This window comes from Lontra canadensis, unplaced genomic scaffold (assembly GCF_010015895.1).
Source record: "Lontra canadensis isolate GAN:19392208 unplaced genomic scaffold, GSC_riverotter_1.0 scaffold5, whole genome shotgun sequence".
NCBI lineage: Eukaryota > Metazoa > Chordata > Mammalia > Carnivora > Mustelidae > Lontra > Lontra canadensis.
The window spans coordinates 6,722,311-6,733,944 of record NW_022630999.1 but is presented as its reverse complement, the minus strand read 5'-3'; the positions used below and the strand labels follow the sequence as shown (position 1 = coordinate 6,733,944).

General features: G+C 42.6%; 1 protein-coding gene and 1 non-coding gene across 2 annotated transcripts; both read left to right on the top strand.

The window, feature by feature from the left end:
- Window positions 1-3,650: 3,650 nt before the first annotated feature.
- Window positions 3,651-6,082, top strand: RPL37 (ribosomal protein L37). Its single transcript, XM_032851390.1, has 4 exons — window positions 3,651-3,749; window positions 4,417-4,552; window positions 4,797-4,881; window positions 5,967-6,082. The coding sequence occupies exons 1-4, from the start codon at window positions 3,747-3,749 to the stop codon at window positions 6,034-6,036; spliced, it is 294 nt and encodes a 97-aa protein (XP_032707281.1). The 5' UTR covers window positions 3,651-3,746; the 3' UTR covers window positions 6,037-6,082.
- On the top strand, window positions 5,804-5,883 carry LOC116864472. The gene has a single exon (XR_004382026.1). It is a non-coding gene; the product is annotated as a small nucleolar RNA SNORD72 (small nucleolar RNA).
- Window positions 6,083-11,634: the final 5,552 nt, after the last annotated feature.

The window sequence follows — 11,634 nt, the reverse complement described above, 5'->3', positions numbered from 1 at the left end:
GCCTCTCTGCCTACTTGTGAACTCTCTCTCTCTGTCAAATAAATAAATAACATCTTTAAAAAAAATGGCAAAGAGTAAACAGGTCAAAGATGCCTAGCATTGAAGAGAGCGGATAAAAACAAGCCAAAACAGTGTGGAAATCTAGCCCTGAGCCCACCGGCCTGCCTCCCTATAGATTATCTATCTACTCTTTTGATGACTTGAGTCAGTCTCATCTTGACTCAGGCCCAGAATCAATTCCCCTGAGAAGTCTCTTGAACTTCAGTCTGGACTCGGTGTTCTGAGCTCTATTTGTGATAAGAACGTGAACTGATTAACTCTTTCTGGAGAGAAATCTAGCAATAGGCAGTAATAAATAAATAAATGCAGATAGATAAAAATACAAATTTACACCATTCAACCCAGCAATTTCACTTCTAGGTAATTACCTTAAGGAAATAATCAGACAAATGTCCAAAGATAAATGTGCAAGAATCTGCATGATGTCGTTTATAATAGCAGAAAATTTTAAATAACTAAGATTTTCACGAATTGGGGATTTGTGGAATAAATGTTGATATATCAACAGTAAAACAAAAAAGAATAGTTTAAAAGGATGAAGCAGGGTGCCTGGCTGGCTCAGTCAGTGGAGCATGAGACTCTTGATCTCAGGGTCACGAGCTCAACCCCCACATTAGGGTAGAGTTTACTTAAAAAAAAAAAAAAAGAAAGAAAAGGATGAAGTAAGCCTATGTATATTAACAACTAGTGATATCCATGATATATTGTTATGAAAGACAAAGTTACAGATCTTATTCTGTTTTAAAAATTAAAATGTGTATAATGCACATATATAAAATGTATATAGCGATATATATTTACAAGAAGACAGGAGAGAGACTCCCCAATTATAGCACTGGTTATCTTTGGGGATATGATTACAGAGGGATTCATACTTTCTACTTTAAACACTACTGCATACTTAATAGTTTACACTTTTTGTTTCTCTTAGACTTTAGTTTTTATTTATTCTTTAGATTTATTTTTTTTTTTAGAGAGTGTGAGTGCACATGCGTGCGTTCATGGCGGTGAGGTAGACAAGCAGATTCCATGCTGACAACAGAGCCCTACCCAGGGCTTGATCTCACGACCCTGAGATCATAACCCGAGCTAAAACCAAGAGTAGGACACTTAACTGACTGAGCTACCCAGGCACCCCTGAATTTTTTCTTAAACCATCTAGTTGGCCTTTTTTTTTTTTTTTTAAGATTTATTTATTTATTTGAGAGAGAGCACATGAGTGGCAGGGGCAGAGGAGGATCCCAGGCCGACTCCACGCTGAGCATAGAGCTGGACACAGGCCGTCTCCCATGACACCAAGATCATGACCTGAGCAGAAACCAAGTCATGCTTAACTGATTGAACCACTCAAGCACTCCTAGCTGGTCTTTATTTATAGTCCCATAGTTCGCAAGAACTTGAAAACAATCTAAATAACTATCAACAGGCTCCTAGATGAATAAACTATAGTATTTCGTGGAATAGTATACACCATCCAAAAAGAATGAACTTCAGTGACCCACAATATAATCATAAAACTATAAAATGAAAACTTCAAGTCCCAAAAGATTATGTACAGCATGATACGCTTTTTAAAAGTTGAATGTAACTTAAATACATACATATGCATACACACATTTTAGGAATATACATGGAGTCATTAAAATTATATAAAGTGTGGGTGCCTGGATGTCTCAGTCAGTAGAGCATGCAACTCTTGATCTCAGGGTTGTAAGTTTGAGCCCCACATTGGATGTCGATATTACTTAAAAAATAAAATTTTAAAAAATTATATAAAATGAGAAGTAAGGAAATTATCAATAGGAAGTTAAGAAAGATGGTTACCTAGGTTCAGGAAAGGTTGGGGATAAGATGGGATAAAAGGACAGGAAGATTGTGGAGTTAGACATAGGCTATAATCCAGGGATGAGTTTATAGGTCTTTACTATATTATTAAAGGTAATTAAATATGTAAATAAAGGCAGGGACCAATGCTGCATGGACCGAATTTGAGATGTATTAAGAATCAAGGATAATGATGAATTCATCTCTGCTGTTCGTGAGGTTGAAAAAATATTAAGGAAGTCTTTATATAATACTAAAAATTAATTTTAGATAAGAGTTTTAACTAAATGCATCTCAAAAGGGAGGCAGAAGGGCAGGATAGGAGATTCTTACTGGATCTGAAAGGACAAGGAGACAGAAAGCCAAGGAATGACAGGCTCTAGAAGCTGGAAAAGGTGACAACAGGTCTTCCGGAGCCTCTAAGAATATAATGCAGCCCTGACCACATTTTTTATTTGAGCCCAGTGAGACCAGTCTCAGACTTCTGACCAGAACTGTAATGTGTGTTTTAATTGTGGTTAGGAACACTTAACTAAAGATCTACTCTCTTACCAGATTTTAAGTGTTCATACACAGTATTGTTAACTATAGGCACAATGAAGTCCAACAGATCCCTAGAATTTATTCCTCTTGAGTAGATGAAATTTTTTAAAAAGCAGTATAGCTTGTTTTAAGCCACTAAGTTTGTGGTAACTTGATAGAAAAGCAGTAAGAAACTAACACATCATCTAATCCAGCAAGCCCCTCGAATTAGTTTGGATCCAAGCACTGGCAGGTTGGCCTCCTCTTTATCCTCTATCTACCGCTTCCATGAGGACAGGGACTGTCCTGTAAACCCCTGATTCCTAGAGTTCATTTTGTTCCGCCACCGGCTACTCCGTCACCTTTGCTAATATTTCACATGTGACAGGTAAAGAATTCTCCGTTTACATAGAAGGTAAGCACATTACACGGCTATTTGGGATCTTTCTCCCTATGAACTCTTTAATGTTTGGATTTTTTTGCTGTTTTGCGAGGGTGGGGGCGTTGCTCGGTGAATGGTTATGATCGGATTACCGTCTATCAAGGAGATCTGGAAACCATCAATTTAGACCCTACTTAAAAACGGTTTATGTACAGACTTCCAGGCCCTAACAAAAGGGGCCGAATCGGATTTCCTCACGGGGGGGCGGGAGGGGGAGAAAACTGTATCCGAAGATTCCACGTGTGATATAGCATACTTAAATTTTAGATCAAAACATATCTCTAAACTACTACAGTTAGAAAAAAACATGATTCGCCTTTCTATTTGAGATCTGGAGGCCACCTCCTCAGAGGCCGGGTCGGTGCCTCGGTACCGCCTGTGACCTCTTCGGAAACCAGCGTCTGCCAAAAGCTTCTAGCCAGGGTGAGGAGGGAGCTGGAGGAGCCCGTTTCTCCCAGATCGGGATTCCAGTTCCATCCCGAATCCTCCACCACCGCCGGGAGCGCGGACTCGTGCCCCAGGCTCCCCACCGGCTTGGCTTAGTGACCGAAATCCGCGATGTAGCCACAGATCTAAGAACTCAAAGAGGCAGGAAAGGAATCACAAAAAACCAACTTGGGGCGTCTAGGCAGCTCTCGCGCAAGGCGGATCCTCCGAAAATACTCCCACTCGGACTCCACGAAGCTGTGAGGCCTCCCGCCCGCCGAGCGCCGAAATCCCTATTGATCCTGCTTTGGCTCTGGTTCCTCCTCTAGACCCCGCCCACACCGCGGCGACGGACGTCTGAGAACAGAGCCCCGCGCTCGCCGGAAGTACTTCCCTGGGCGGAAGCTCCTTAGCACCATATAGCGGAAGTGCCTCCTCTTCCGCCCTCTTTGGGGCCTGCCGCGGAAACAAGATGGTGAGTTGTTTCCAGTGGTTCTTCGTATCGCCTTCCATCCTCGTCTTCTGCGTCGCGCTCCCTGCCATCCTGAGGGGGCCGGCGAGGTTCCTGATAGAGGGAGCGGGTGGGTAGGAAAGGGGCATGCTGTGACCCTCAAGAGCCGGAAGAATGGCTCCTAACTGTACCTGGGGATGCTGAGTCTACAGCCGTGGAGTAGGAGCCACTCTAGCTCCCTTGTTTTCTTTCGATCTTTGGAGAAGCCTTGCCCTCGGATGTGAACTGAAGGAAGAAGCGTGGTCTGGGAGCGTTTGGCTCTGTAAGCAAAAAAAAACCTCAATGTTGATGAGCTCTTGCAGGAGCTCTTAAGTTTGGGGGTCGGGGTAGGGAAGAAAACCACCACATTATTTCGTCTTGTCTTTTTTCTATCTCTGTCCTCTAAAGAATGTAGCCGATTTCGAAATAAGAGTAGTCCCTGCGGAAGGCTTTAGGTAACGTGAAATGCTGGTGGTGGTCTCTGATCTAGCGTTTAAGAAGCTAGGAGCGTCCGCCGCGGTTTCAGCCCTAGATTGTCTTCAGACCTTTCTTTGTAGTTGCTTTTAAATCTTAATCAGTAACGTCTTTTACTGAAAACGCCGGGATACGTGTAGAAATCACTAGATCTCAAAATCGTTTCTCCCCTTTGCAGACGAAAGGGACGTCATCGTTTGGAAAGCGTCGCAATAAGACGCACACGTTGTGCCGCCGCTGTGGCTCGAAGGCCTACCACCTTCAGAAGTCCACGTGTGGCAAGTGCGGCTACCCTGCCAAGCGCAAGAGAAAGTGTAAGTGGATTGGTTTCAGGCCGACTGCCTGTCAGGCGTTGGGAGGGATGGCGGCAGTCTGGGGCGCGCTGTAGGAGAGTGGGCGTGGCTTGGGGCATTAGTTGGTCCTTAAAGGAAAAGTGCATCTGTGTGCGGATGAAGTGGGCTTAAAAACAAGGGAGGCACTCTTGAATACGTTGACCAGCGGTGCCTGTAACCTAGGTGGGGAAGAGCCGTTAGAGCCTTACCTGCATGTGTGTTCTAGATAACTGGAGTGCCAAGGCTAAAAGACGAAACACCACTGGGACCGGTCGAATGAGGCACCTAAAAATTGTATACCGCAGATTCAGGTACAGTGTTTTTGTGTTTCCATTGTAGTTGGTTCTGTGAGCTTGGAGAAGAACCTCCTCTGTGTGCTGTAAAATGAGGGTACTGCCCCGGTTAGTGGGGTTGCACGTGTTGGAGGGTATTTTTTCTGCTGCCCCTGTAACCTTCAGACCAGTCAGTCTGGATTTTGTTACTCTCAATAAGCAACCGTATAAGCTATAAATGTTTAGATTGCGGTTGGAGCGGGATACCCCAAAATGGAGTAATATTTCTTGGGGATAGGCCACACCTCACTTTTTCCCCAAAATTTGTCAGGACAGTGGTGAATGAGGTCTGGGGTTGCCTTTACTTTTGTGGTTTTGAGCAAATCTGCTGTAGAAAACTGTCATGGTTACGGCATGTGTATAGAAAGAAAGATCTACTTTCGTTAAAGTCAGGCTCTAGAGTTGTTAGAAATGCAGAATTTTAGCCCCAGCTTACAGAGAAACTGCATTTTAACATGCCTCTTAACGGCGGCAGTCGTTTAGGTCTCAACCAAGATAATTTGTCCTGTGCTGTGTAAAGTAGGAGTTGGGCATCAACTAAAGCCAGGCTAACCTTTTGGTGCTTCAATTCATAAAGTTTAAAAGGGGGATAACAGTGCAATTGCTCTTTTGGGTGTGTATGTATAATAAATGAGTTAAAACGTAAAGCACAGTTAAGCAGTTTAGAAAATGTCAGCAATTAAACATGCTCCTTGTTATCTTTGGCTAAAGGAGTGCGGTTAGGGTCCCTGCCTGATCGCCTAGGGACTTACTTTCACAAATGGATCTTTTAACAAGCAGGAGAAACGTACTGGCCTGGTGACCGGGACAACAAAATAAATTGTTGGCCTTTTTTCAGTTGCAACTAAGTGTATGTTTAAAATGGGTATCTTGACACGGAAGGAAGTAAATAAAATAGTGCAGCTTATCAATGATGCTGTAAAAATAAATGTCTGAACATATGAATTTGATACTGATTTCAGCATTTAACTGAGATAAGCTCATTTAAATCTGTATTAATAAAAACTGAAATGTATAAATCGTTGTTGCTGAAGTAACTGGTTTTCATGTTTAATACCATGCAGGCATGGATTCCGTGAAGGAACGACACCTAAGCCCAAGAGGGCAGCTGTTGCAGCCTCCAGTTCATCTTAAGGATTTCAACGATTAGTCACAATAAACATCGTGGTTTTAAAAAAAAGTTTGGTGTGCTGAGGTATTTTTAATAGCTCCATAGTATCAGTGAGTTGCCATAGTATTGGGGATGGGACAATTTACTAGATTACTTGTTAAGTGACTACTCTGGAGCATTAGCTTTTGAACTGGGTTGTGCTACTGTTTAAGAGGATAAGAAACAAGCAGAATTCCAGGATTCCTTCAAGTAAGTAACCCTGGACAATAGAAAAAATGCAGTATGAGCACAGTAGAACTCACGGTACATATGGGTATTTAAGATTTATTTAAGAGTTGGGGCACCTGGCTGGCTCAGTTGGAAGAACATGCAACTCTTGATTTCAGGGTCATGAGTTTGAGCCCCACATGGGGTGTAGAGACTTAAGTAAAACTTAAAAAAAAAAAATGTTACAGTAAACGAAAAAGCATAATTGCTTTTAGTAACATTCATCTGCTATAGTCTGTTGACTTTGGGGAGTAGTCCTCAATCCTGTGTGATAGGGTTTGGAGTACCAGTGAGAACATGAAGGATAGTAATTGAGTAAGTTGTTTTGGAAAGGTGATTTTAACTCATTCTAGTCTCCAAAATGCTTGCTTGGTATCTAGCATATAGGCTTGTGTGTGATTTAAGATGGCCAGCTGAATATCGGAAGCTCCTTGCTAGGTGTGAGTCAAAACACTGGAGTGGGGTGGGTGAAGAGAAAGTTGGACCACGTGCAAATGCAATCCAATCCGTACAAAGTAAAGGAAAGCCAAATACGTAAACTTAACATCTGTAGATGAAAGGCAATGGTAACTAGGTCCCCAGTGGTGGTTTTTAACTCTCCACTGAGTGATCACGGGTTTTTTTATTATAGGGCTGTGAAATTTTTGCCATGCTCTCCCGGTTCTGGTGGTTTGTTGCCAGTATGTTGTAATGAGACGAGGCCAACATAGTTGGACTGCTGAATGAGAGAACAGAGATTAAGTGGAGCACGAGTGTTTGAACAGTCACCGTTAAAGTGGCCAACTGCAGTCTTAATTTGCAGCTTCCCATTGATCACAACCTGGCCTGTAAAGGATTTTCAGGATCTTCAATGCCTTGCCAACCTTTACTGCACCCTACAGCACTTTGCCAGGATACTAGCTAAGTGCTGCCTCCCTACTTTTTTAAGATTTATTTGAGAGAGCAAGCACAGGTGTGCCGGAGCTGGGGGAAGAGCGGAGGGAAAGAATCTCAAGCAGATGCCCTACTGAGGGATCTCAGGACCCTGAGATAATGGACCTGAGCCAAGATCGGTGGAATGTTAAACCGATAGAGCCGCCTAGGCACCACCCTGCTTTTTTCTTTGATCTTCTAACTCATCCTTAAGATCTCGGCTTACATTCACTTGGGGGATCCCCAGCTCATCTAAACACATTGGGCTTCCCTGTGTGAGACTAGAGTGACCCTCTGTACTCTAGGCATGTATTGTTAGAGCATGCTTCCTGGAGTCTTGGTCTTTGAATAAATGCAGTACAATCCTATAAAATTTACTCATTTAAACACTTTTTTATCTAGCTTATTATAAGAACACAGTGTATAGTATATATACACAATGTATTGACTGTTAACCAGTAAAGCTTATAAACAGTAGACTAAGGTTTTGGAGAGGTGAAACAAACGTGCATTTTTTACTGCCTGGGGTGTTACCTGCATTATTACAAGGCTCAGCTATACTGGAGAGAATTGAAATAATCTGATTTGCTCTCAACGTCTTCCTGAAATCTTCCAGTGTCACTAATGCTTCCTGAGTAATAGAAGGACCCACTAAGATACGTATTGGCCAGTATGAAATAAACAGTCTGTGGGGCAAATGTGCACTGACCTGAACACCTGTGAAATTACTGAATTCTGGGTCAGGAAAAGCATTGGGGCAAAGGGTAAGGGGGCAGGTGGGCAGTGATGCATTAGCAAAGGCCTGTGTTTATTGAATGTAAGTGAGCTGACTTCATTTGCCAGTGCCTGTGGCCCTTAACACAGAGTGAATTTGGAAAATTACTCTGGTGCTATGGTAATTATCCCCCAAGATCATAGAAGGCCCATGGACCAAATGAAACCACTCCGATCAGTTAAATTTCATTTTAAGGCCCAAGGAGAAGCAATTGCAAAGAGATGGAGCTGGCTTAGCACATTTAGAGAGCAAACAGTTTCAGATGAGTCATGATTTGCAGAAAGTTTATGTCTGTTTTATGTGATGATGTCCCAAGTGTTGGTTGAGGTTTGGGCAGTGGATCCCTATCTGCAAAACATGTCCCACTTAATTATATGTAAGACAGTAAGAAGTACACCTGACCCACTCAGGCAGCTTAGTTACCCTACTGAATTGGGGAGAAAATTGTGTTTCTCGGGCAGAGGGCACTCAGGACCAGATTAGTCACTAATGTGTTGTTGAAATGAAATCCAGAAATAATTTATGAGTGCTTCTTGTCTCATGTATTGTTCACCCAACCCTTTAATCAGATACTGTGGTTTTGTCGGGTCAGGAGAAAGAGGGTTGGCAAGAGAAGAATCTGGAGGAGTAAGCTGAACAAATCATGAAAGGTTTCAAGTACCATAGCTAAGGAGTTTGGACATTAGCGTGAAAGTAATGATAAATCATTGAAGGTTTCAACCCTGCAGTGACACAGTTTTCACTAGCAAGGTAATTATAGAAGGTGGTGGTTATGTGGATGTCCTGAGTCTTGAAGCTAGAAGATCAGGCTGCAGTTTCTAAAGTTACTGTGAAAATCATGAGGACATGGACTGAAGTAGTAGTAGTGGGGCTGGCTGTACTGGGAAAGTCTTTAATGAGAATACCTGAAATTTGAATCAAAGGGAACTTCTAAGCCCCCATTTCCTTCTGTAACATAGCCTGTGTGAGGATTCCAGGAGGTCATATGTGCAAAAATATCAGGAAAGGGGCGCCTGGGCTCGGTTGTTAAGCGTCTGCCTTCCGCTTAGGTCATGATCGCAGGGTCCTGGGATCGAGCCCTGCATTGGGATCCTTGCTCAGCGGAGAGCCTGCTTCTCCCACTCCCCCTGCTTGTGTTCACTTTCTCTCTCAAGTAAATAAATAAAAGCTTGACAAAAAATAATTCTTTAAAAAAAATTAACAGGAAGATAGGAGTCTTGGATGATAGGTTTCTGACCAGGGCAAAGAGGTGGTTTGTGCATTTCACTGAGATGGAATAGAATGGAGGCAAGAGGGGAAATGCTAAAGTTGGTTTTGTTGCAATCCCCGTGGGATATGAGGAGTTGGGGTTCAGGAAGAATTGAGTAAACCTGGTGGCAGTTGGAACAGAAGTCTGGTCTCAAGCTCTACAGTGAAGTAGTGAAGTTGGGAAAGGGACTTCAAGGGTTAGAATGGTGAAGATAATTTACACAGAGATAAGAGATGATGGGGAGAGAAAAGGATGCAATTACTTGACTGAGGAACTTCAGCAGCCATCCTTGACAGTTGAAACTGTTTGAAAATACACAAACTCAAGAAAAAAGATGATGTAGAGAGGCTCAAACAAGGATTTGGGGAGAAGTCCATAGATTAGAGAGAGCGGTTCATTCATTTGTTCAACATATAATGTGCATAGTGATATACCTACTATGTGGCAGGCCATGTTAGAGGCGCAGTGGGAACAAAAACACGTGGTTGAAGTTTACAGTTGACACCAGGGGATGCAGAATTAATTAGCCCATCAACTAGGACAGGGTTGAGTCATACAAACAAAGGGGATTATTTGAGGGGGCACTCAATCACCAGCAAAAAAAAAAAAAAAGAAAGGTTTGACTTTTTGTTTTTTGAGAATGAAGATTTTAAAAATAAAGACTTACAGGGGTGCGTGGGTGGCTCCATTGGTTGAGTGTCTGCCTTTGGCTCATGATCCCAGGGTCCTAGGATCAAGTCCTGAGTGCAGCCCTGAATCAGGATTCCTTCACAGTGGGGAGTCTGCTTCTGCCCCTCCCCCTGCCTCACGTGTGTTCATGTATATGCACACACACACTCTCCACTCTCAAATAAACAAAATCTTTAAAAATAGGGACTTCCAGATTTGGCAAAATTTGGGATGTTTACTTTCCATAAACTTGATTTCAATAGAGTATTGAAAATAAAGCCAGTTTTCTAGGGATTCAGCAAAGATCAGGCAATGAGGAATGGCGAGTTTAAAAAAAGATGCTTTGGGAAGGTTACCTGGAAATTCTATGGTTTCCTTTCACTTCTATTAATGATATGGTGTCCTTTCCTGAACCAAATACCTGTTCAGTGACCTCTGTGTGCCGGAAGCATGCCCAGGTCCAGGAGATAGGTGGAAAATGACAAAGGACCCCGCTCCGACAGATTTCAGTTGTGTGTACATAAGCCTGTGTGTGTGTGTGTGTGTGTGTGTGTGTGTGTGTGTGTGTTGGAGGGTGACCGGGAACAAGTAAGCAATCAGGTAGTGATAAGTGCTATAAAAACAAAGAAGCGATAGAGAATGTGGAGGTAGAGGACCCTTCTTTAGAAAGGCGTTTAAGAAAGCTAAATGATAAGGAGCCGCCCCTGCAAAGACAACAGTCATTCAGGCAGATATTCAGTCTTTTTTTTTTGAGTTCTGGGTTGGTTGCAAAATTTAGCTTAGGCTATAATTAGCTGTAATTGTGTAATATTGTATATTCATATAAGAAAAGCAAAGTAACAGGGTGCCTGGCTGACTCAGGTGGTAGAGCATGTGACTTGATCTTTGGGTTATAAGTTGAAGCCCCATGTTGGATATAAAGATTACTTAACAAATAAATAAAAATTCTTTTTAAAAGTGTTAGAAAAGGGGCACCTGGGTGGCTTAGTCAGTAGAACGTCTGCCTTCTGCTTGGGTCATGATTTCAGGGTCCTAGGATCAAGACTTGCATAGGGCTCCCTGCTGGGTGGAGGACCTGCTTCTCCATCTCCTGCTAATCCCTCCTTATGCTCTCTCTAAAAAAAAAAAAAACAAACAAAAAGGTGTTTAAAAAAAAAATGTGGGACACCTAGGTGGCTCAGTCGGTTAAGTGTCCAACTCTTGATTTCAGCCCCGCCTGGGGCTCTGCACCAGGCATGGAGCCTGCTTAAGATTCTTTCCCTCCCTTTGCCTTCTACCTTCCCCAGAATGGAATCTGAAATAAAAATGTCCTTGCACAGTAAAGAAGAGGGATGTTTTGTCAAGGAAAATTCCAATGAAAAAATGGTTCCTGTGTGTGCAAGTAGTTTGTAGAATAGGCATGATATGTGGATTGAGATAAAAACATAACTTTATTTTTGTGTGCTTTCTTTATTCAGTGGGAATATGCTCCAGTGCCCCGGGATAAAGACTTGGTCTGACCCGTGTATTTCTAGAGCACTCACAGATTCAAACAAACAAAAACAAAAACAAAAACCCCCTTCCAGTCATGGTGAATTGCAAAACAGTTTTATTTCATTAAGTAAAATGTCCAGTCCTATGTAATAAGTCAAAATTCAAAGATGATTTCACCTTACCTCACCGCCAGCCCGGGCTTCCTTTGGGCTGGATGCGAGCAGTGGAGGAGAAGGTATGGTCCCTCTGGTTTCACCTTTCTCTCCTGTACATCTC

Excerpts from the sequence above, each read along its gene's own strand:
- RPL37 (XM_032851390.1), top strand. Across the intron at positions 4,553-4,796 it reads TGCCAAGCGCAAGAGAAAGT|ATAACTGGAGTGCCAAGGCT; the intron begins GTAAGTGGATTG and ends TGTGTGTTCTAG. Across the intron at positions 4,882-5,966 it reads ATTGTATACCGCAGATTCAG|GCATGGATTCCGTGAAGGAA; the intron begins GTACAGTGTTTT and ends AATACCATGCAG.